The sequence below is a fragment of the Amblyraja radiata genome, chromosome 1 (genome assembly GCF_010909765.2).
Source record: "Amblyraja radiata isolate CabotCenter1 chromosome 1, sAmbRad1.1.pri, whole genome shotgun sequence".
NCBI lineage: Eukaryota > Metazoa > Chordata > Chondrichthyes > Rajiformes > Rajidae > Amblyraja > Amblyraja radiata.
The window spans coordinates 91,234,053-91,259,463 of record NC_045956.1 but is presented as its reverse complement, the minus strand read 5'-3'; the positions used below and the strand labels follow the sequence as shown (position 1 = coordinate 91,259,463).

Below are 25,411 nucleotides of genomic sequence, written 5' to 3'. Positions count from 1 at the left end.
ATGGAGTTTGTATGTTCTCCCTGTGACCGCGTGGGTTTTCCCCGGGTGCTCCAGTTTCCTCCTACATTCCAAAGATGTGCAGGTTTATAAGTTCATTGATTGATAAGGTTGGTTAAGGCACCTTTGATAAGGTGACACATCGGAGGCTGCAAAGGAAGATGAAAGCCCATGGTACCAAAGGGCAAATACTAGCATGGATAGCAGGTTGGCTGGATGGCAGAAGGCAAGGAGTGGCAATAAAGGGAGCTTGTTTAGGTTGGCTGCCAGTGACTAGCGGAGTACCGCAGGGCTCAGTGCTGGGGCCGCTGCTCTTCACATTGTATATTAATGATTTAGACGAGGGGATTGAAGGCTATGCGGCCAAGTTTGCGGATTATACGAAAATAGGTGGAGGGGCAGGTAGTATAGAGAAAGCAGGGACTCTGCAGAAGGACTTGGATAGGTTGGAAGAGAAGTGCCAGATGGAATATAGTGTAGCAAAGTGTGGATTTTGGTAGCAGGAATGAAGGGGTAGATTATTTTCTAAATGGGAATAGAATCCAGAAATCGGAGGTGCAACGAAACTTGGGAATGCTGGTGCAGGATTCCCAAAAAAGGTAACCTGCAAGTCGAATCGGTAGTAGGCAAGGCAAGGCAAGGCAACTTTATTTATATAGCACATTTCATACACGAGGCAGACTCAAAGTGCTTCACATAAAAACATGTCATACAATAAATGAAATAATAAAATGAAATAAAATAGAAGAACTAAAAGAAAAGAAAAGCAAAATTAAACATGCATTATAAAAAGTACAAAAGTTAAAAGTGCAATGTAGTTAAGATTTAGCTGAAAGCTAAAGTAAACATAAAAGTTTTCAGTCTTGTTTTAAAAGTGGTCAAAGTTGAGGCAAGTCTTAAATCTTCAGGAAGTTTATTCCAGCTATTTGTTGCATAGTAACTAAATCCTGCTTTCCCATGTTTTGTATTTACTCTGGGAATCACTAGCAGATTGGTTTCAGAAGATCTTAGAGGCTTATATAGTGGAAGCATGTCAGTGATATACTTTGGCCCTAAACCATGTAGTGATTTATAGGTGAGCAGCAGGATTTTAAAATCAATTCTCTGACATACAGGGAGCCAATGTAAGGATTTAAGAATTGGTGTAATATGCTCAAATTTTTTGGTCTTTGTTAGAACTCTAGCAACAGCGTTCTGAACAAGCTGTAGCTGCCTGACAGTTTTTTTTGGAAGACCTGCAAGGAGACCGTTACAATAATCTAGCCTACTATTAATAAAGGCATGTACAAGTTTTTCTAAGTCTTGAGCTGACATGAGTCCTCTTAATCTTGCTATGTTTTTGAGGTGATAGTAGGCCGATTTTGTTACTGATTTGATGTGACTGTCGAAATTTAAATATGTAAATGTATATGTATCCCATAGTAAAGGAAACAAAAGCAAAATCTCGCATTTATTTTGAGAGGGCTGGTATACAAAAACAGGAATTATATGCTGAGGCCCTATAAGGCACTGGTCAGGCCGCATTTGGAATATTGTGAGCAATTTTGGGCACAATATCTGAGGAAGAATGTGCTGGCTCTGGGGAGTCCAGAGGAGGTTTACAAGAATGATCCCAGGAGTAGGTTAACATATGATGAGCATTTGACGGCACTGGGCCTGTACTCGCTGGAGTTTAGAAGACTGAAGGGGACCTCATTGAAACGTACAGAATAATTAAAGGCTTGGATAGAGTGGATGTGGAGAGGATGTTTCCACTAGTTTAGGAAAGTCTAGGACTAGAGGTCATAGCCTCAGAATTAAAGGATGTTCTTTTAGGAAGGAGATGAGGAGGAATATCTTGTCAGAGGGCGATGAATCTGTGGAATTATTTACTGCAGAAGGCTGTGGAGGCCAAGTCAGTGGATATTTTTAAGGCATAGATAGATTCTTGATTAGTACGGGTGTGAGAGGTTATGGGGAGAAGGCAGGAGAATGGTGTTTGGAGGGAGAGATAGCACAGCCATGGTTGAATGGCGGGGTAGACTTGATGGGCCGAATGGCCTAATTCTGCTCCTATTACTTATGAACTTAATTGGCTTCTGTAAATTGTCCATAGTGTGTAAGATAGAACTAGTGTACAGGCGATCGGTGGTCTGCATGGACGCGGTGGGTCTAAGGGCCTGTTTCCACACTGTATCCCTAAAACTAAATCTAAAAATAAAACTGATATCTTGCTTTTTTGCACAATGGTTTTACTTGCTGTCTTGGATAATTTGTGTATGATTTCTGTTTTTGAGTGTTGTATGAGTTTATGTGCCCACGATGCTGCTGCAAGCAAGATTTTCATTGCACCTGTACATCACAGTTCTTGTGCATATGACAATAAACTCGACTTGGCTTGACTTTCTCTGAACCTTTTCAACTGACTCCTTAGCCTAGTCTTGCGAGAGGAGTGCTGGATGGCACCTTTTCAAGCCTTGTTTGAGTTTGATTAATTTTGATGTGGTGAGTTGTGAATGACAAAGTCGTTGTTCCATGACATTAACACCATTCTAGCACATTCTTTAGAGTGCATTGACATTTCAACACAAAAGGAAGTCATCATAAAACACAGAAACAGTACAGCACAGCTACAGGCCCTTCAGCCCACAATGTCTGTGCCAAACATGATGTCAAACCAACCCTTATCTGCTTGCACATCATGTCTATCCCTCCATTCCCTGCATATCTACGAGCCTATCCAAAGTCTCTTAAATGCCACTATCGCATCTAGCTGCACCACCACCCCAGGCAACGCATTCCAAGCACTCGCCACCCTCTGTGTAAAAAAGCTTGCCCCCCCCCCCCCAACATCTCCTTTAAACCTTGCCCCTCTCACTGCTAGAATTTGGTATTTCCATCCTGGGAAAAAGTTCTGAGTGCCATGCCAAAGTATTTGCCGTTCTAAATATATTGGTTTATTCGTATTTTGAAAGGTGTCTTCAGAACATTGTGGCATTTGTTTTAAATTTGCAGAAATTAGGTCAATGTAGAAAGGAACCGTCCTAAATTTGTTGCACAAAGCTTTCATTATAAAATGTTTTTGTCTTTAGATATTCTGGCAAGAGTTCTTTTGCAGTCAGTGTGAAACTCAAAACCCTTTAATATAGATAGCTGACAAGAGCTACTGTGCGCATCCAAACAAAGATCAATTGTACTGGTGAATGGTCCTAACGTGGACGGCTTGAAACGCTGCTACCATTATAACCCCTCACTTTCATTCAGTAATCAAAAGAGAGGATGACAATTCTCAGTCTTAACCATATTTAGTTGAAAACCGAAGCAGGACACAAAATGCTGGAGTAACTCAGCGGGACAGGCAGTGACTCTGGATAGAAGGAATGGATGACGTTTTGGGTCGAGACCCTTCTTCAGACTGAGAGTCAGGGGAGAGGGGGACACAGAGATATGCAAGGGTAAGGTGTGAAAACAAGAGATCAAAGGGGATGAGGAACGGAAAATTGAGAATAGATGATTGTAAGCTAGGGGAAGTCAACAACGAGCCATAAAGATAAAATTTAATCAGGAGGACAGTCATAGTGGTCGGAGAACTCAGATGGAGGAGGAGATGGAATGTCATTTTTACCTCTCTGTTTAAAACCCACCATCAAGTTGCTTAGGTAGCCTCAGCCACAGGATCAGACGGCATCTAATAGAGAGGCTGCATCACAGATAGTTTAATAAATGCTCAAAGCACTTACAGTGGAGCAGACGAGGCTGGTACTGGTGGCCCTTAAGCTGGCATAGAGAAAGCTCCACTTGATTTTGATTTGATTTTGATGTTGTCCTTAGCAAGACACATTTTTAGGCGTTAGCATCAAAAAGATGACGTATTAACAATTCCTATCCATGAACCTATTAAACTTTCCTATGGGCATAACTGTATTCTCAGTGCACTTGGGTACTGAATCCAGGTCACTTTATCACTTTGTGTAGATTGTTTGCTGTGCTGCCTACGACTCTTTCGACGATAAACTTAACAGAGGACTCGTAAGAGTTGCTCTCCTTTAGCCACTAAAGTTCCCACCTTGTGAGCTTTTCCAGTGGCTCCACAGATCTCTCACAGTGATGTGTTTGTCTTCCTTGTGGAATGTATTGCCTTTACTGGTCGGATCTTTGTCCTTCATATCTTCTTTAATGAACTGCAGGAAAATAAAACGAACAAAGTGAATCTTTAGAGCAGATAATGTGGGGCCACAATGTAATACATCATTTTGGACACTTTACTTGTTAAAGCTCAGGTAAAGTTTTGTACTTAAACACCAAGTCATGGACAAGGATTAATGATTAAATAGAGGGAGGGCAATGATTGGTTTAAAGATATTAAAGATATTAAAGATAATTAAAGTAAAGAAAATGTACAATAGTTCTCTACCAATGCTGTGTAAATAAAACCATTTGTTTAAAAAATCTTACTCAGATCAGTTTAGTTTATTGTCCTATACGCCAGGGTGCAATGAAATTACTTGTTTGTGCAAAGTTTCATGTCGGGACCATTCTTCAGAAATATAGGTGAGAGGCAATAGGTGTGAGTCTAGGTGGGGCCCAGTGGAGGGGGAAGGGAAAGAAGAGGAAGGTTGTGGAGAAAGAAGGGGGTGGGGGAGGGGGGTTCTGTGGCTACCTAAAATTGGAGAATTCAATGTTTATACCGTTGGGCTGTAAGCTACTCAAATGGAATGTGAGGTGCTGTTCCCCCAGCTCTGGCAATGGAGGAGGCCCGATATGGGAATGGGAAGAGCCCTCTGCTCCACAACACTCCCCAGAGGCCTACCATTTACTGTGTAGGTCCTGCCCTTGACCGATGTCCCAAAATATAACACCTCACACTTCTCTGTATTAAATTCCATCAACCAATCCTCAGCCCATCTGGCCAATCAAGCTAGATCCTGCTGCAATCTTTCATAACCATCTTCACTATCTGCAAAACCACTCACTTTTGTATCATCAGCAAACTTGCTAATCTTGCACATCATTGATGTAGATGACTAACAGTAATGGGCCCCGCACCGAACCCTGAGGCACACCACGAGTCACAGGCCTCCCGTCTGAGAAGCAACCTTCTACCAACACCGTCTGCTTCCCTCCATGGAGCCAATTTGCTATCCATTCAGCTACCTCTCCTTGGATCCCATGCGATCTAACCTTCCAGAGCAGCCTGCCATGCGGAACCTTGTCGAATGCCTTACAGAAGTCCATGTCCACAACATCTACAGCTCTGCCTTCATCAACCTTTTTGGACGCGTTTTCAAAAATATCAATCAGATTTGTGAGACACGACCTCCCACGTACAAAACCATGCTGACTATCCCTAATCAGCCCTGACCATCCAAATGCCTGTATAACCTATCCCTCAGAATATTCTCTAGTAACTTTCTAACTACAGATGTTAAGCTCTCCGGCCAAAAGTTCCCAGCAGTTTCCCTGCAGCCCTTCTTGAAAAGAGGCACAACATTTGCCACCCTCCAGTCTTTCGGCACCTCTCCTGTATTTAAGGACGACTCGTAAATTTCAACCAGGGCTCCCGCAATTCCTAGTTTCCAGCAATGTCCTCAGATATATCTGATCAGGCCCTGGGGATTTGTCTACCTTCATACACGATAGTATCTTCAGTACTTCTTTGACGGCAACACTGACTGCTCTCAAGACACTTCCATAGACTGCCCCAAGTTCCTCCATCCTACTGTCTTTCTCCTCGGTAAATACAGACGAGAAATACTCATTGAGGACCTTGCCCATCTCCTGTGGCTCGACACAAAGGTGACCACTTTGATTCCTGAGAGGTCTCACTCTCTCTCTAGTTACCCTTTCCCCCCTTATGTATTTATAAAATCTTTTGGGATTGTCAATACCCACCAGAGCTATCTCCTGGCCCCTTTTCACCCTTCTAATCTTCTTTTTCAGTTTACTCCTTAGTTCCCAAAACTCCTCAAGGGATGCACTTGATCCCAGCTGCCGATACCTGTCCCATGCATCCTTCTTGTTTTTGACTAACGCCCAATTTCCCTCGTCAGCTAAGCTTCCTTACATTGGCCTGCTTTGCCCTTCACTCTAACGGGGACCTACATATACTGAGCTTTTGTCAGCAAACTTTTAAAAAACATCCCACTTGGCTGATGTTCCTTTCCCATCATATAACCTGCTCCAGTCAACTTGAGCGAGACCTTCTCTCACACCCTCAAAATTGGCTTTATCCCAGTTGAGAATTTTAACACATGGACCCTCTCCGACCCTACCCTTAACCATCGTAAACCTAATCAAACTGTGGTCACTGGTCCCAAAAGGCTCCGCCACAAACACTTCATTAACTTGCCCTTCCCAATTTCCCAATACTAGATCCAGCATTGCCCTCTCACACGTGGGGGCCTCCACACACTGCTTAAAAAAACTCTCCTGAACACCTTTGAGGAATTGCATCCCATTTAAACCCTTCACACTATGATTTTCCCAGTCAATATTGGGAAAGTTAAAATCCCCTACTACCACAACCTTATTGGACCTGCAGCTGTCTGCAGGTTAAATAATTTGTTCTTCTAATTCCCGTTGACTATTCGGGGGTCTGTAGTCTGTACCCCCACAGGGTGATCATCCCTTTCTTGATCCTCAGCACCACCCATATAGCCTCACTAGACGAACCGTCCGTAATGTCACCTCTGATCACTGCCGTGACATCCTCCTGAACCAACAATGCAACCCCCCCTCCTCTTTTTCCCTCACCCCTGTCTCTCGTGAAGCTCCTGTACCCCGGAACATTGAGCTGCCAGTCCTGCCCCTCCCTTAACCAGGTTTCAGTCATGGCTACAACGTCCCAGTCGCTCGTACCTATCCATGCCCTAAGCCCATCTGCCTTACCTGTCAGGCTCCGTGCATTAAAATATGTGCAGTTTAAACCAACCCGCCTTCCTCGCTCTCCACCTTTCACCTGCCTATTCTGTCCACTAACCTTTCCCACACCATCCTCCATACTAATTTCTGGCCTCTCACGTGCCTCTGTCCTGCACGAGATCCCACCCCCCTGCAAATCTAGTTCAAACCATCCCGTGTAGCATTAGCAAACCTGCCCGCTATGATGTTGGTCCCCCTCCAGTTTAGGTGCAACTCGTCCCTTTTATACAGGTCACCCCTGCCCCAGAAGAGATCCCAATGATCCAGAAATCTGAATCCCTGTCCCCTCCACCACATCCTCAGCCACACATTCATATCCTCTATCATCCTATTCTTAAGGGCCTGTCCCACTTAGGCGATTTTTCAGCCGACTGCCGGCGACTGTCAGGTTCGCGGCACTCGCCTGAAAAACCGGGAACTGGAACAGCGAATGACAGAGTGGAGCACACACACGCACGCAAACACATCGCAAAGGCAGGGGCCAGGGAAAGAGGGGGAAGGGGGGAGGGGAGAAGGGGGAAGAAGGGGGGAGGGAGGGGAGAAGAGGGGGAGAGAAGGGGAGAGAAGGGGGAAGAAGGGCGGGAGGAGGGGTGGGAATGGGGGTAGGAGGGGGGAGAAAAGGGGGAGAGGGGGGAGAGAAGGGGGGGAGAAGGGGAGGGGGAAGGGGGGAGAGAAGGAGTGGAGCCACTTTTCAGAAGCCGGACAACTTTTAATAAGCCAGAGATACACATCTGTGAAGTTCGGCGGACATTTAACATTACAGGTCGGTTCTCCTTGGTTCTGAAAACTCGTGCTTACAATTTTTTCCCCCAATGAGCCAATGAAAATAACCGGTCAGCAAAGGCAATTGACTAAAACTACCTACGACTACCTCGACTACCCATAACTACATGGCGACCCCACTACACCTGCACCTACGACTACAGGATTATCGATTTTCTCCATGGCGACCAATTTTTGGTCGCAGAAAACTTTTCAACATGTTGAAAATTTTGTAGCGACCATACTGAGGCCGCGACTAGTTCCCAGAATGCGGGAACTCCTCGTGACCATGAAGGAGAGTCACCAGCGAACATGTGGCGATCATGAGGCGAGCGCAGAGTCTCCTGCACTCGCCTAAAAAGTCGCCTAAGTGGGGCAGGCCCTTTACCTTCACTAGCACGAGGTAATGGAAATAATCCTGAGATCACTACCCTGTAGCTCCTGCTTTTCAGTCTTTTACCCAATCCCGTATACTCGTGTTTCAGAACCTCCTTCCTCTTCTGACCTATATTGTTTGTGCCAAGATGCACAACAATCTCCGGCTGCTCCCCCTCACTCTTGAAATTGCCGTGCAGCCACTCTAAGATGTCCTGGACCCTGGCACCAGGGAGGCAACACACCACCCTGGAGTCTCACCTGTTGCCGCAGAATCTCCTGTCCGCACCTCTGACTATCTAGTCCCCCACCACTATGGCTCTGCCTGACGTCACTCTTCCCCGTTGAGCCTCAGCACCAGGTTTGGAGTCACAGCCATGGCTGCCACTCAAACTTGACATGTCGTCCACTCCGACAGCACCCAAGAGGGTGTACGTTTTTTCTATAGGTACAGCCACTGGGGGCTCCTGCACTCCATGCTTACATCTCTTCCTCGTTATCGCTCTTCCTGTATCCTCGGTGTGACAACCTCACTGTAGGTCCTGTCCAGGAAACACTTGTTTTCCCGGATGGTCCTGACATCATCCAGCTGCTGCTCCAGTTTCTCAACACGGTCCTTCAGGAGCTGCACCTGGACACAATTTCCACAGGTGTAGTTGTCAGAGGCACCAGCAGTGTCCCTGACTTCCCACATCCTGCAAGACAGACAGTGTAACAACTTGCCTGCCATTACATCAGTAGACAAAATCACCAATTATGAATGGGACACACTCACAGAGCTGAGTGAAACCTATTCCCTGCTCTGCTGCCGATAGCCTCCTTCTGCACTGCAATAAGTCGCAAGTTTAAATATCGGACACACACAGAACCGATTCAAATGTAGCCTTCTCGCCTCAGTATTATGTTTACATATCTGTTGTGCTGCTGTAAAAAATAAATTAATTGTTCTGTTTCGGGGCATACAACAATAAAACACTCCTGACTCTAGTAGCAGTGCTTTGCGGCTGGCATTTCCGTGCAGCAAAGTCAGTCTGCTTGGCACTCCACTTTATTGGCCTGATCCAAACAAGGTCTGCCATCAAAACGCATGAAGGAAGGGCCTTGTCACCACAGGTGTGGGCATTTTATACCGCTCAAATCCACAAATATCCAAATCAACCTAACCAGCATTTCCGTCAGACAGTGTTGGTAAGTGGCTTTTAAGTCACTCCTAGTTTGTTTACTGCTAAGTTAAGAACTTGTTCTTTTGCAAAATACGACAGCTCAGAAGAATTGTACAGTTGTCCTGCTTTATTGTTGCAGTGACAATACCATAATCTCTACAAGTGAGGGATACCTGATATTCTTTATTGAAAAATGCATTTTTGCATATTCTAATGCCATGCTTTGCAGAGAATTACTCTCATTTCCAGTGCAATTCCTCAAGTATCGCAACAATTTTACAGAAACCTGGTGAAACAGTGATGAGGTGTGAAAGTGATGAGGTGTGAAACAGTGATGAGGTGAGGTTCAATTCCCAAGGGAATTGTTAAAGACTTCAATATCACAAACTGTCACTCTACCGAGGCGTATTCAAAGTGGTCCAATTACAATTGATTTATTTGAAGTGCATTATTCTTTATGCAGGCAGAATGCTTGCGAGATTTACAATAGGGGGGGGGGGGGGGGGGGGGGGGGGGGGGGGGGGACGGGGGTACTGAGCCGCTAGTCCTGCAGCAATTTTGAGAAAGAACAGAAAGAATTGAGAAAGTTATTTTGAGAAATGTTGATGAGAGAAGGAAGCAAATTCTTGCTTTTCTCAAGCGGCCTTTTCACGGGGCGAGTTGACGCAAGATGTCACAAGAGTGAAGAGGTCGTGGTCCAGCACGAGTCTCGCACGATATAACGGGGATAGATAAAGAGTTCCCACGGTACTCGGCATTTATGTTATTTGTGCGAGTGACTTGGCCGTTTCCCGAGCTTTCGCGTTAAATCTTGAATGAACATCGTGAACTACACGTGACACAAATGATGTAACTTTTTTTTTCACACACTATATATATCCTCCCTTGGTTGAATCGGCTCATTTGGAGACATGCCTATACTAAATAATTTCGAGTACAGGATGTTGGTTTTTTTCATTGACGCGCTGCATGCAGCTGCCCACTATGTGCATCGAAAACGCTTGCTTGAAGGCAGAAGGGAGAGATTAATTAAAAAGAAAAGCATAAAAAGCTGGAGTAAGTCAGCGGGTCAGGCATCATCTCTGGAGAAAAAGAATAGGTGACGATTCGAATCGGAGCCCTTCTTCAGACAGCCTAATCGGAATTGAGTCTGAAGATGTGTCTCGTCCCGAAACATCAGCTTTTTTTCTCCAGAGATGCTGCTTGACTCGCTGAGTTACTCCAGCTTTTTGTGTCTGTCTTCGGTTTAAACCAGCATGTGCAGTTCACTCCTTACACGGGTCTCTGTACAACATTGATTGGTAGCGTTCCGGACACCTGGACCCGAGGACTCCGACCTGTATCTCTCAAAGAAGTACATGTGAAAAATTTCTCACGGACCATAAAAATGCGTAACCTTTCAGTAAAGTCCCTTTTAAAGTCCCTTTTAAAGATTATAGTTATTTTCTTGAATCTCATTAACATAACTCATGAATAAGTTGATGTCCATATGCGGATGTAAATCTTTATTTTTATTTATTTTTTAAATTCAATCCCACAGAAGATAATTTTTAATCACCTTCTGTCCCCTCTGTCCAGCTTCCGGGTTCACCGTTCGCAGGAGTTCCCACGGTACCCGCAAGAGTTATTACGGATATCGCACTGGCCACTACGTTCATATAATGTTGCAATACTCAACCACAAGTGTACAAGTCACTCTTGGAGAAATTCAAACTTTCTTGAATTTTCTCCCGAGTGACCAAGTTACACGATGACCTGCCGTTAGCGCTACGGTGGTCCACGAATGCCGTACTGTTATCGCACGAGGTTCCCACGATGTTAAACTCCGGTTAACTCTTGCGTCAAGTCGCCCCGTGAAAAGGCCGCTTAACAGTACTATTGAATCTCTCCCATCCACCTGAATGGAGCGCTGAAATTCTGATTCAGAGCCGGGAGTCAAATGGAGCCAGACCACCAACATGCTGTAAATATGTTGGAAATGGTGGTTTTGTATAGGTACATTATTATCAATCTTGCAAGCTTTCTAATTTTGTTTATAAAACTGCTCTGATTTCACCATGTGCCTCCAAGGGTTTGCTATTTCTAGCAGTGATGGAGGAAGGAAACTCAAAAATAGACTCAAACGTTCAGTGCGAGGGAATTAATCAAGCTTGCAAAAGCCATTTCTCGAGAAAGAAAAAAGAGCACAATTATATATCTGGAACTTCGGCAGCCAAGTTCAATAGGAATAGCACACGTTATCTCATAAAGGTAGGGCTCGCATCCCTAATCCCTGAAACAGGGGCAACGGGGAGATGGGGGGGAGAGGTGTAATGTCATACGCATCATTCAATCTCATGCATATCAGTAGAAGTTTCAAAATACCCTTCCTAAAAGTTTGACACAAGCTATAAAGAGAATCTAATACTCATTACATTCCAACATGGTAAATCAGGATCATTAGCCTCACATGGGCACCGTCACTGATGCACTCTGCATATATTCAATAACGGCATAACCATTACTTCAGGGAAGCATAGATATCTTCCCTGACTACACCTTTGATAAGGTGCCGTATGTTAGGCTACTAAAGAAGGCGTGACCCCATGGTATTAGAGGTGCACATGTGTGTGGGGAGGGAATTAACTCATCCCTGCCTCCCTCACCCAAGAAATACTGCCACTCCCAATTGTCCAAATCTATTTTTCAAACTTCCTTGTCTCTCCCACCTCCACAGGCACAATGGTGAAGGGAGAAGAGACCAGTCAAATTTTCAGAATGACATTTAACTGCTCAGTATTGGCCTGGAAGTTTTGTAATTCTTATGCAACTTTAATATGCGTTACATGGGAAATGGAGGGTGGGAGGGAAGGAGAGGGGCGTGTTTCTCTTGGCTGGGTGCCTAAACAACCAGGGATCACATACCTAAAAGGGGAGGTCGGCCATTTAGGACTGAGATGTAAAGAGATCTCTGCAACCAGAGGGCAATTAGTTCACACACAAAGACTGTGGAGGACCTGTTTCCCAATATATTCAAGAAGGCAAATTTTTAGGCTTTGAGTATTAAGAGAATAAAAGGAGTCAGTGTTGTTGCAGGAAGCTGTTATTGAAATACAGAAAAATCAACCATGATTATAATAAACGGTGTAATGGGTCTGAGTAGCTTAATAGCCTACTCCTGCTTCTATTTCTTTTGTTCTTTTGTTTCTGTGGCCAGAACTGATGCCCTTGTTTTGCTAGATTGTTTAAATGCTCTCTAAAGGCGTTGTTTATCTTTATTTACTCCTCATGTACCCTGGAGTCAACTATTAAAACTGAATGAACTAAATTCTTTCCTGGCATGAAAGTTTTATTCTTTTGGGAAAGATTAAACAGACTGGGTTTGTGCTCTATGGAGTTCAGAAGAATGTAAACCGATTTGTGATTGAGGCAGTGCAGCGTAGGTTCACGAGATTGATCCCTGGGATGGCGGGAGTGTCATACGAGGAAAGATCGAAAAGACTAGGCTTGTATTCACTGGAGTTTAGAAGGAAGAGGGGAGATCTTATAGAAACATATAAAATTATAAAAGGACTGGACAAGCTAGATGCAGGAAAAATGTTCCCAATGTTGGGCGAGTCCAGAACCAGGGGCTACAGTCTTAGAATAATGGGGAGGCCATTTAAGACTGAGGTGAGAAAAAACGTTTTCATCCAGAGAGTTGTGAATTTGTGGAATTCCCTGCCACAGAGGGCAGTGGAGGCCAAATCACTGGATGGATTTAAGAGAGAGTTAGATAGAGCTCTAGGGGCTCTAGTGGAATCAAGGGATATGGGGAGAAGGCAGGCACGGGTTATTGATTGGGGACGATCAGCCATGATCACAATGAATGGCGGTGCTGGCTCGATGGGCCGAATGGCCTCCTCCTGCACCTATTTTCTATGTTTCTATGTCTCCAGTTACTGCAATAAAGCAATTAACTCACAAAGCTCTGCCTGAGCTCTCCGTTGTCTCGTATCATGTAGCAAGCCAGTTAAATAGCCTGTCGTTTGCAAAAGGAGAGCAATGAGCCCTCTAAAGTATTGAGTTTCCGGTGTCATTTGCAAATGTTTGGTATCCAGCATACTCACAGGGATTTTTTTTGCCAGGGCATCAAAGCGTGGAGCAGAACACACAAATCTGAAAATGACATTTTTAATGACTGGAACTTTGCATGTAATTTGCACCAGCTTGCCCAACTTATGAATCTTTGTACACTTGTTCTCCCAACAGTATTTGAGGGAGGATATATTAACATAGGAGGATAATTGGGCATCTGACAAGCACATTTCACTGATAATAACAATCAGGAAGAGAGAAAAATGAGAAAGGCTGCTTCGTGAAATCAGACCTTAGATTCTTTTTGCACTGAGTTGAAATACCTAGGATTGTACTTCTGAATAGTTCGTAGAAGAATAAATAGGTGTCAATAGAGAGAGAAAAATCATAATTCTTTCATTTGACTAAATAAATAAATTGAACTCGCTTCAGGCTATGAAGCAATCACCATATTTTATTTGGACCAATGTCTTTCCCAAATCCTCTGTTCGACTAATGGGACCGACCAGTTAGTCGCTTTTCCCATTTCTAAATAAGCCGAGGAGAATCGAGTTGGTACATGAGCGATGGCTCTGCGAAAGTTGCCTACCGCTTGGAACTGAGAAGTGAAACACGGTGATCTGCAGGCACTGCAGTAAGGGTATGTTTTATCTGAATTAGTCTTTGGTAAGAGAATAGATGGCTCTGCAGAATGCATGAGGATCAGAAGGAACTCTCCAAAAGAGACTCACTTCACTCAGTATAACTGTGTAGGAAGGAACTGAGGATGTTGGTTTAAACCGACGATAGACACAAAAAGCTGGAGTAACTCAGAGGGACAAGCAAGCATCTCTGGAGAGAAGGAATGGGTGACGATTCGGGTCAGAAGTAGAGTCTCAACCCGAAACGTCACCCATTCTTTCTCTCCAGAGATGCTGTCTGACCTGCTGAGTTATCTCTCAGTTTACCAAGAGTGGTAGATTAGTGTGTCAGGTTGTTGACGTTCTCAGATATTCGGACTCTTCACTCCAATTTAACATGAACAAAACATATCTGTCCAACTTCTTCTATCTATGTACCTGTCCAAGTGCCTTTTAAATGTCGTATTTCTACCTGCTTCTACCACTTACTTTGGCAGTTCATGCTGTACATGCATCACCCTCAGTGTGGAAAAAGTTGCTTCACGGGTCCTCTTTTAAAACTTTCCCCTCTTACCTTACTCTGCTCTCTAACTTTAGGCTCCATTACTCTGGGGAAAAGTCTGTTGCTATTCACCTTATCTGTGCCCCATTTGATTTTGTGAATCTCTTCAGTCTGAAGAAGGGTCTTGACCCAAAACGTCACCCATTCCTTCTCTCCAGATCCTGTCCCACTGAGTTACTCCAGCATTTTGTGTTTATCTTCATTCAGTATAACTGTTTTGTATCAGACAGTTTCTGCTTCACGATGCTGAATTTAATCTCAGACCTGAGAACTGACTGATCTCAAACTATTTAAGATTGTTCAGAATGTGTTATTAAAAGCAAATTTCAATTGGAGAAATACCATTACTACATATTTACCCTTATATGACTTGGAAAAAATGCGCTGCTTATAACTGCTAATATCCAATCTTGGAAACTATAAATCTCTGCAATAGCAAAGTAAAATTCACAATGTTGCTGCGATGTTTGTGTATAGCCACACAGAGAGACAGATCCATTGTTTATCTCATGTCTTTACAAATGCACGTCTTTCCCTACAGCTCTCTTCCAATGTTTGAAAGAGTCATAGTTCCATGCAGCATGGAAACAGGCACTTTGACTCATCATGTCATATCAAGCAACCATACATATACTAATCCCATTTACCAGCATATGGCCCACAACCTTCTATGTCTTGGCGATTCTACTGCAATCTACTTTACTCAGTTTGCTATTTACAAATTATGTTCTCGTCTAATAGTCACTTAATGGAGTTTAGCATTTCGAGATACAGCGTGAAAACAGGCCCTTCGGCCCACTCACACCGATCATCAAACACTAGTACACTAGTTTTATGCTAACCCACTTTCACATCATACCCAATAGGGGCAATTTACAGAGACCAATTTACCTAAAAATCTGCACGTCTTTGGAATGTGGGACTGGAACACTTAGAGAAAACGCACGCGGTCACCGGGAGAACGTGCAAACTGCACACGACAACACCCATAGTCAGGATCAAACTTGGTTCTCTGGCGCTGTGAGACAGCAGCTCTACTGCTGCACCACTGGGAGTAATGTTAGATTAAATGCCGCAAATGAGTTCCAGGAATATTAAGAAATTAACTATTGTTACCGAGGGTGGGAATTTCTATTGAAATCGAAACAACTCGACATATTTTATTTTAATGTGTTAGACTTTGCTGCACTACCCATGAATGTTTTTATCTACTAAAGGATTAATGTTGAAAAATGACAAGATGCTCATCACATGGGCAACCTCCAATCATCTAGCTCAGAAGGGCCACTATGTCTACAGAATCAGAATCACTGTGGCAATAAAACTATTAAGTAAAAACAAAAGAAACATAATTATTTATACATACTGTCCTTTGTCATTTCAGGACTTCACCAAAAATGTTACTCCCGATCAAGTATATCTTGTGTTGGCACATAAATGAAGGAAATGGAGCAACCTAATTACCACAGCAAGCCTCTATAGACAACATGGGGACAAACTAAACACTGGGTTGGCACTGTGGTGGAGTTGCTGCCTTACAGCACCAGAGACCTGGGTTCAATCCTGACTACGGGTGCTGCCTGTATGGAGTTTGTACTGGTCCCAATCCGACCTCTCTGTCCTGGGTCTCCTCCATTGCCAGAGTGAGCAACAGCGGAAATTGGAGGAACAGCACCTCATATTCCGTCTGGGGTCCTTGCGTCCTTATGGCATCAACATTGAATTCTCCCAATTTGGCTAGCCCGTGCTGTCTCCTCCCCTTCCTTCACCCTCTAGCTGTCTCCTCCCATCCGCCCGCCCTCGGGCTCCTCCTCCTCCTCCCCTTTTTCCTTCTTTCTTTCCCCACCCCCCATCAGTCTGAAGAAGGGTTTCGGCCCGAAACGTCGCCTATTTCCTTCGCTCCATAGATGCTGCTGCACCCGCTGAGTTTCCCCAGCAATTTTGTGTACCTTGGAGTTTGTACATTCTCCCTGGGACCGCATGGGCTTTCTCCGGGTGCTCAGATTTCCTCCCATACTCCAAAGATGTGCAGGTTTGTATGTTAATTGGTTTCTGCAAAATTGTCCGCAGTGTATAGATAGAATTAGTGATTGGGTGATTGCTATCCGGCGTGGACTCAGTGGGGTGAAGGGACTAAACTAAATTTGATAATGACCAATATTATTATCAACATTTTAAATGTTGGTTGAGGAATATATTTTGGCCAAGAACTTCCCAAGATAACTCCTATACTCAAAATAGTGGCATGGGATCTCTGACACCCACATGACAGATGATAGGACCAAATTTATCATTGGGGGCCGCAAACAGTGCAGCTCTCCCTCGGTACTGCTTCAGCTTGGATTTTTGTGCTCATGTCTCTGGAGAGGGGCTTGAACCGACGACATCTACTCAGAAGAAGGTGTTAGAATGCTATCCACTTTTCCACTAATACTGTGTCCGTAACATTTAGGTGAAAATTAAGTGAAACAATGGTAAGTGTACACTAACCCAACAGCAGATTAGAGAAAGTAATTGGGATAGTGTGCAAATAGAATCCAGCCTCTGTTTAAAAGTCATTTATTAAATATTTACTTTGACAAACATACATAAATGTGCGAGCTGGAGGTGCCCTTCTGCAGTACAGGAGGGGAAATACAAATTTATTTTTGGACTGCAATATGGGTAGCTGGGGAGTGTAATTACTGCTAGTCAATTAAAGATTACTGATGCATCTCAATATATCAGGTTAAAAATAAATCACGAGAACCAACCATCTTCATGATTACATTACAACCTCAAATGTACCCCCACTCCTTTCATTTTTGGTATAAAAAATTATGATTTGCATGATCCATAGCTGATGTGGAAATTCGATTTCTCCTAAATCGCTTCCACACCGATCGACTTGTATTCCCTAAAAATCAAATTAGCAGGCTAGCCTTTTCAATTCTTCAGAATTCAGGATCAATGCTCCAGGATGACTTGTTCCCATTCTGATTTTGTGGATTTTAGGGTGCATGATGAGGCCAATGTGGGAACGCCATAGATGGGGCTGAAAGTTAGTAGATGGGGCATTTGTGGGTAGTAAGTAGATGGGGGCATTTGTGGGGTGGTGCACTCCTTCTGCCACTCACACAGAGCACCTGTATGCTCACGAGTCTTAGCTGAGCTATGCAACACCTTCCCCAATGCTGCGTCTCCATCTTGAGTGGCCTAAGGGCTGGAGATTCCCAGGAGCCAGAGAGGTTTTGGCACTTTTTCCTATGAAGGCTTTGACCACATCCTTAGATCTGTTCCTCTGTCCATCTGGTAACCTCTTCAAATGACATGGCTCAAATTAATGTCTACTTCCGGAGTTTGATACCAGACATGCGAACGTCAGGGCCTGCCTAACATAGCTCCGAATGTATTAGGGCCTCAGTGCTGAGGATGTTTGCCTGGCAGAGGACACTGATGTTGATTCACTTTCCCTTCCTGTAAAGCTGGAAGGTTTTGTTCGTATTTTGCCCATAACTTGAGACATCTGCTGTAAATACTCCAGGTCTTAGAGGCATATAGGATGGCAAGGCGTACTGCTGCCTGGTGCATCCTGGGTTTTGTACCAAGACAGAGGATGTGATCATTAAATACCTTTTATGTCACACAACCTTTGATTGTGCTGGTGAATTGATGGTGAATTTCATCGTTGATATCTGCCTTTATAGATGGCTCCTATATGTGGGATATGGACCACGTTTTCAAGAGCCTTACCATGAGCCTTTAGTGTTGAAGGGCAGTGCAGGAGGGGCAAGTTAACAGAGAACCTTTGCACCTTTGACAGGAGTTGAATGCAAGGCCCATCATCTTGTATACTTGCTCCAACATCGCGGGGCTGTGGTTCGCGGAGCTCCCAGCGCGGGTGGCGCTGACCGACATTGCCGAGGGCCGCCAGCGTGAATCTCCGCCCGGCGCGGCCTGGGGACGTCGGGAGCCGCGGACTCTGGTGGGAAGCGGCCGATTTGGAGGTCCAAACCGCTGACATTGGCCTCCCGTTCCGACGTCGGAGTTACAACATCCCGGCGAGCGGGCCTGAGCGGCGGGCTGCCCGTAGCAGTAACTGCAGAGGGCTCCGGAGGCCCCGACCATGGCTGAACATCAGGAACATTAGAGGAAGATGACTGACCTTGGTGCCTTCCCTCACAGTGGGAAACGTTTGATTCTGCTGTGTGGGGATGTTTTATGTTGAACTCTATCGTGTGTTGTGTTCTTTATTTTTATTGTATGGCTGTATGGTGATCACATTTCACTGTGCCATCCGGCACATGTGACAAATAAATGTATCTTGTATCTTGAGAGAAAACATCGATGTTACCTTTGGAGCTCAGCCTTTGAGCGCATGTATATGTCATCTCTATAATGCATGATGCTTGGGAAACCTGGGTTCTAGGGGGTTGTCATATGTTGAACCGTTTTCCATTGTACCTCAAGATGGATGGAGTTGGACTGGAGAGCCGCAACTGTGAGGAGGCAATTGAGAAGGATCCCAGTCGTAACTTCCCTGTGGCAGACAGCAGGAAGATCCCTTTATATTTACCAGTCACACTTGTCTCCTTTCTTTACACGGTCATGAGTAGGTATCTCCAAAGTCCCTGGAATATTCTCCTCGTCCCAGGTGTGCGTGGAGGCACAGAATTGTAGACAAAGCTCTTCGTTGTTGAGCTTTAGATTGCAGCAGGAATGTCATCTGCTGCCAGGATCTAATTACTTTTTAGTTGACCTTCTCGACCTCTTGTGGGTAAGGAGTGGTGGCAAGGCTGGCCTGGATAGGTTTCTGTGGATATGGGTCAGTTATACTCAAATCAATGCAATAGTCACAGTTGGAGAGATCTTCAAGGTGTTCCATCCAGCAGGAACTGAATTAGCTGAGTTTGTTCTAAGCTTTCAGTGAGGAGGGGCCTTTGGTGTTTGGGCCATGATCGGCATTTAGAGAAGAACCAAAGCATGTGATGGCATTCTTTAAAAGGCATACAATGAATAGCTTATTCAAAAGTATTTTTAGGAGTCCATTTTTAGGAGTCCATCACTCCAGAAAGGATTTTGCGAGCATTCTGAAAGTTCCGTAGTGTACAGGGCCAAAACCCGAAACCCAGTAGGTCAGGGGCATGTGCTTTCTTTCAGATATCCAGCATTTGAAGTTGACTACTACAGCAGAAGTTGAAAGATCTCTTTCAAAGCTGAGGAATCAGAACCAGCAAAGAAGACCCATAAATCTTCCCTGTAAGGACTAGGAGTTGAGTTAGGTTTAGCCAGATATCCGCAACACCTGAATATCAATGGAAGTATATCCAAAATCCTACAGAACCAGGAAGAGGGTGACATAATCTCATACGTACCTGGAACAGAATTCAAAATCAATGCCATGTTTGTGCAATAACAGTAACCACTGTGAAGGCCCGAATATCCTTTTCGAGTGTTTGTTGGCACACCTGCAAGCACTTACATCTATCATATCTATCTATCTATCTATATATTAAAACTGTGTGTGTGTGTGGGTTTGTGTGTGTGTGTGTGTGTGTGTGTGTGTGTGTGTGTGTGTGTGTGTGTGTGTGTGCGTGCGTGCGTGCGTGCGTGCGTGCGTGCGCGCGCGTGTGTGTCATTTTGCCTTTAATTCCTTGCTACGCCAAAACAACTCCGAAATTCTCAGAGATGTTTTCCATTTCGCTAGCGATTTCACTTTTACATTCAATCATCCACTCCTCAAAACATTTGGACATTTTTATGTACACGTTTTTAAATAAAATCCTCCCCCCCCCATTCTCACTAATTTTAAAATCTAAAACGAGCTGCTGACGTCACAATCCAACATGTCGACCAATCCAGGCACACCTGCCTCCAAGTACGCTCGCGCCACGGCTCGCGCTGCTGGACTCCAGCCCGCCCACCTGCCCGCCCCCCACTTCACCTCTCTCCCACATCTTCTCCTTCCTCTCCTTCCTCGCCCCCTCCTTTCCCTCCCCCCCCCCCCCCCTCCCCGTACTCAGGGTCTGAAGCGCTGTGTATGCGAGCCCATGGAGCTCAGAAATATCCAGAAAGTTCTGTAGAAGCCCGCCCGCCGCGGCCTTGCTTGGGGTCCACGCCCATCCACATCCTCGCTCGGGTCCAGCGACTGGTGGGGAGGCTGCTGCCGCGGGCCAAGACCGGTTCAAAGCCCGCCCGCCCGCCGCCTCGCTCGGGGTCCTCAGGTCGATCCAGTCCATGTCCGCCGCCCAGCGCCTGGTGGGGAGGCTGCTGCCTGGGCTGGAGCAGAGCCTGGAGCTGGAGTGAGCGCCACACCTCTCTCCCCCTCTCCTCTCTCCTCCCCTCCCCCCTCTCCATCTCCCTCTCCTCACCCCTCTCCCTCTCCTCCCCCTCCTCCTCACACCCCATCCATCTCTCCCCCACCCCCCATCCATCTCTCCCCCACCCCCCTTCCCTCTCCCCCACACCCTTCCCTCTCTCGCCCCTCCCCCTCCCCGTACTCGGGGTCTGAAGCGCCGAGGATGCGAGGCCTCACAGTCTCTGATGGGGCCGCTTTCACAGACTTAACCATGAGCGGCCCTCGCGTTTAACCAGGGCTCTGGTAACTCAGCATCTGATGGGGACGACGAGGCTTCCAGAGGGAAGGCAGGGACAACTTTGAATCCAGCGGCAGAGTGGCTCCGTTAATGGATTCATTTCACAGTGAGTTAAGTTCGGTAACAACCCCCCCCTTACTCCCCCCCTTCTTCCCCCCCCCCACCCCTTCGCTCCTCCCATCCATACCCCCTTCTCACCCCTCCCCCATCTCACCCCCTCCCCCTTCTCACCCCCTCCCCTCCTCATCACTCCCTTTCCCCCACCTCTCCCTCTCCCTTCTCCCCACCTCTCCCCCTCCCGGTCCCCCCCCCCCTCCCTCTCTCCCCTCCCTCTCTCCCCCTCCCTCCCACCCTCCTTCCCCCTCCCCCCTCCTTCTCCCCCCCACTTCCTCCCTCCCTCTCCCCCCTCCCTCTCTCCCCTCCTCAATACATTTGGTCACTTATTTCCCGAGATATTTACTAAAATGTATAACCAAACTGACATTTTTTAATTGGTCTAGTATACTTTTAAAACTGTGTGTGTGTGTGTGTGTGTGTGTGTGGGTCATTTTGCCTTTGAAACGTATCTCCTCGAAAACCAGACGCCAAAACGGGCTGATTTTTACATATTTCAGTAGCGATTCAGTATCATTTTAGAAATCCACTCCTCTGTAAATTCGGTCATTTTTCTCCCAAAATTTTCAATAAAACTGTTCACAAAAAGGACTGTTTTAAAAAAATCAAACCACTGCCCAGCTGCGGACGTCACAATGCCCTTGCTCGCGGCACCGCCTATTCCCCCGCCCACTATCGAATAAAGCAGATGTTCTCAACGCGCAGGCGCACTTTCCACCACCCTCCCCCCCCCCACTCATTTTTTCGCCTCCCACTGTGCTGCGGACCAAAGATCCTATAGTGGGCTTCCCAGAGTAATGGCCGCCAGGGCCACCTCCTCATCGCGTGCCCCGCGCGACGGTAACGGCAGTACCGCCATTTTCTACGATCGGACAGGGGAGACGGAGAGGATTCAGAAGCAAGCTGGTGGCCTCCGGCCGTGAGCGACGCCTCGAGCGAGGGAAGTTTTCGCGAAGCCCCGCCGCTCCCCTCCCCCGCCCGCCCGCTCACTCAGCTGCCGGTTTCCAGAGAGTCTCTCTCCGTTGTTCGCAGCCCACTCACTCACCCAGCTCCCCCCCCCCCCCCGTTCTTCAAAATGCGCAGAAAGAACGAGCGTTCTGCAGATCTGCTTCTGAATCCTCTCCGTTTCCCCGCCTGATAGTAGAACATGGCGGTAGCGGCCGATATCGTCCCGTGGGGCACGCGATGAGAAGGTGGCCCTCGTGGCCAATACTCCCTCATCAGTCTGAAGAAGGGTTTCGGCCCGAAACGTCGTCTATTTCCTTCGCTCCATAGATGCTGCTGCACCCGCTGAGTTTCTCCAGCATTTTTGTGTACCTCCCTCTGGGAAATCTGCCCCCGGCACAGCGAGTGAAGTCACGCCCCTCCCTCCCGCTGCAAACTGAACGCGCTACCAGTCTTTTGAAAAAAATCCTTGCGACCTGCCCTCTCCCCTCTCTCTCTCCCTCCCTCTTTCTCGCCACCATCCTCCCCTCCACCCTCTCCCCTACCCCTTCCCTGCACCACCTCCCCTCCACCCCCTCCCCCACCCTCCCCCCTCCCTTCCCCCCACCTCTCCCCTCAACTCCCCTCTCAGCCCCCCTCTCTCGCCCCCCTCTCTCTCCCCCCTCTCTCTCCTCCCCTCTCTCTCTCCCCTCCAACCCCACCTTCACCCCCTCACCCACTCCTCCTCCCCTCCACCCCCCTCTCCCTCTGTCTCTTTCCCCTCTCTCTCTGTCTCTGCCCCTCTCTCTGGCTCTGCCCCTCTCTCTCTGCCCTCTCTCTCTACCCCCCCCCCCTCCCTCTAGACGTGCCTGCGAGTTGGGGGCTGTGTGTCAGTAGATAGGGCCGTTATGGGGTAAAAGGAGCAAATTAATAATATTAATATATCAAGGGGGGTAGTTAGCGTGTGTGCGGGGGGGGGGGGTAGTTAGTGTGTATGTGGGGGTGGTTAGTGTGTGTGACGCCGCATGCCACCCCCCCACCGCAACCGCACGTCGGGGGAACAGACCCAACGGGTCTGCACTTGGTCTAGTTTATATTTAAAATCAGGGCATTAAAAAGTTAAAGTTAAAGTATCCTTTATTGTCATTCAGACTGAACGAAATTGTATACCTTGCAATCATAACAGAGAATAAAATAACAAAACACACACTTAACACAGTTTAACATCCACCACAGTGAGTCTACCAGGCACCTCCTCACTGTGATGGAAAGCAAAAGTCTTAAAGTCCTTGTCTCTTCCCTCCTTGTCTCCCTCTGCGTTGAGGCGATCCAGACTTCCGATGTTGGGACCCTGCCGGGTGATGGTAAGTCCCACGGCCGAATCTGAGCTCCGCGAACGGGCCGGTTCAAACTCCGCGGCCCGGGGCTGACGAAGCTGCCACCCTCCAGTCCAGCGGACGAAGCTGTTGTAGCGGCTCAGAGAATCGGTCACCAACCTGGGACCTGCGAGCTCCCGACGTTGTCGTCCACTGGACCCGCGGCCGAGCCTCAAACGTCGGGCCGCCGCCGCCGCAACGCCACCACAGCCCCGAAGTTGGCCAGCCTCGCGTTAGTAAGCCCTGGCTGCACTGCCTCCGGAGCCTCGAGGTCGGTCTCAGTTGGAGGCCGCCAGCTCCGCCATTAGGCCTCAGCGCAGACGGAGACGGAGAAGGGGGATACGACAAGAAGAGGTCCCATCCCCCCCGAAGGAAGAGACCAAAAACATGTTTCGCCCAACCCCCCCCTCCCCCCCCCCCCACACATACACAACCTAAATAAAGAAAACAAAAAAAAAGACAAACGGACTGCAGGCGAGCCGCAGCTGCAGGGCAGCGCCGCCACTTCCGGCATGTCTTGTGACACTCATCTGACAACAATGAATCCGTTTTTGGACGGGATGGAAATGAGTATCGTTATACAAGAACAATTAATGGGCCCCGTGATCCTGCTCTATCATTGACCAAAATCATAACTGATATTGTATCTCTAGGCCATTTTCCAGCACTATCCCTTGCATCCATTTACTTTCCACAAATCTATTCATCTGTACTTTGAACTGACACCATGACCAAGCCACTAGAGATTTCAAGGTTCAACTTCCTCTGAGTGTACCCAGCCGATCAAGACCATGAAGAATTTTGCATGTTTCATAGAAACATAGAAAATAGGTGCAGGAGTAGGCCATTCGGCCCTTCGAGCCAGCACCACCATTCAATATGATCATGGCTGATCATCCAAAATCAGCACCCCATTCCTGTTTTTCCCCATATCCCTCGATTCCGTTAGCCCTAAGAGCTAAATCTAACTCTCTCTTGAAAACATCCAGTGAATTGACCTCCACTGCCTTCTGTGGCAGAGAATTCCACAGATTCACAACTTTCTGGGTGAAAAAGTTTCTCCTCATCTCAGTCCTGAATAGCCTATTCTTAAACTGTGACCCCCCTGATTCTGGACTCCCCCAACATGGGGAACAATTTTCCTGCATCTAGCCTGTCCAGCCCCTTTAGAATTGTCAATGACATCTCTTCTCATTCTTCTAAACTCTAAAGAACACAGTGCTGGTCCACTTAATCCCTTCATCGTGATGCAGCACTCATCAACCTGCTTCGATTGGGTACTAGCACCAACATATGCAGCATAGAGGCTTTAAATGCATTCTTGTTTTTTCATTCTCTTCCTTGTGCTGGAAACTAAACGCTTTCTTTAGAGCTGAACAAAATCGCATTGCAAATCAATTATCCTTTGCCATAACATTGCATTACAAAGCCCAAAGCAGGATAATCTTAAAAACCAAGTCTTGTTAGTCTTTCAAATGTACAACTGGTTCTTTAAAATAAAAACAGATAATGCTAAAAATTATTTGCAGTCAGACAGCAACTGTGGAGAGGGAAAAACTGAATTAATTTGTCAGCTCAATGATCTCTCATTAGAACTGGGAGAAACCTTTGGATAAACAGGATTTAAGATGCAAAGGAGCGGAGAGGGATAGAGAACAAAAATGAAAATCTTGGATTTGAGGCCGAGAGGTGGATCCTTTTAGTTTTCAGTTCATTGTTGTCACATGTACCGAAGTGCAGTGACAATCTTTGCTTTGCATGCTATCCGATCAAATCAGTTAATATTATACATAGATACGATCAAGTTAAACACAGGTACAATAGGTAGCGCAAAGGGAAAGCTACAGGCTGCAGAATATAGTTCTCAGCATTGTAGTGTAATAGTTCCAAAGAAAATGTCCAATCTCAGCAATGAAGATGAAAAATTAAGAAATTGCACAATGGCAATTTACAGAAATCAATTAACCCGCGCGTCTTTAAGAAGTGG

The 25,411-nt window shown here is 46.3% G+C and overlaps 1 protein-coding gene across 2 annotated transcripts in view; it reads right to left on the bottom strand.

Annotated features, from left to right (window-relative positions):
• stim2 (stromal interaction molecule 2) overlaps nucleotides 1–25,411 on the bottom strand; it is a 151,565-nt gene that overhangs the window by 52,202 nt on the left and 73,952 nt on the right. For both annotated transcript variants that reach the window (XM_033026653.1, XM_033026659.1), the window contains exon 4: nucleotides 4,043–4,157. In XM_033026653.1, the coding sequence (XP_032882544.1) occupies nucleotides 4,043–4,157 (115 nt within the window). The remainder of the gene's footprint in view (nucleotides 1–4,042; nucleotides 4,158–25,411) is intronic.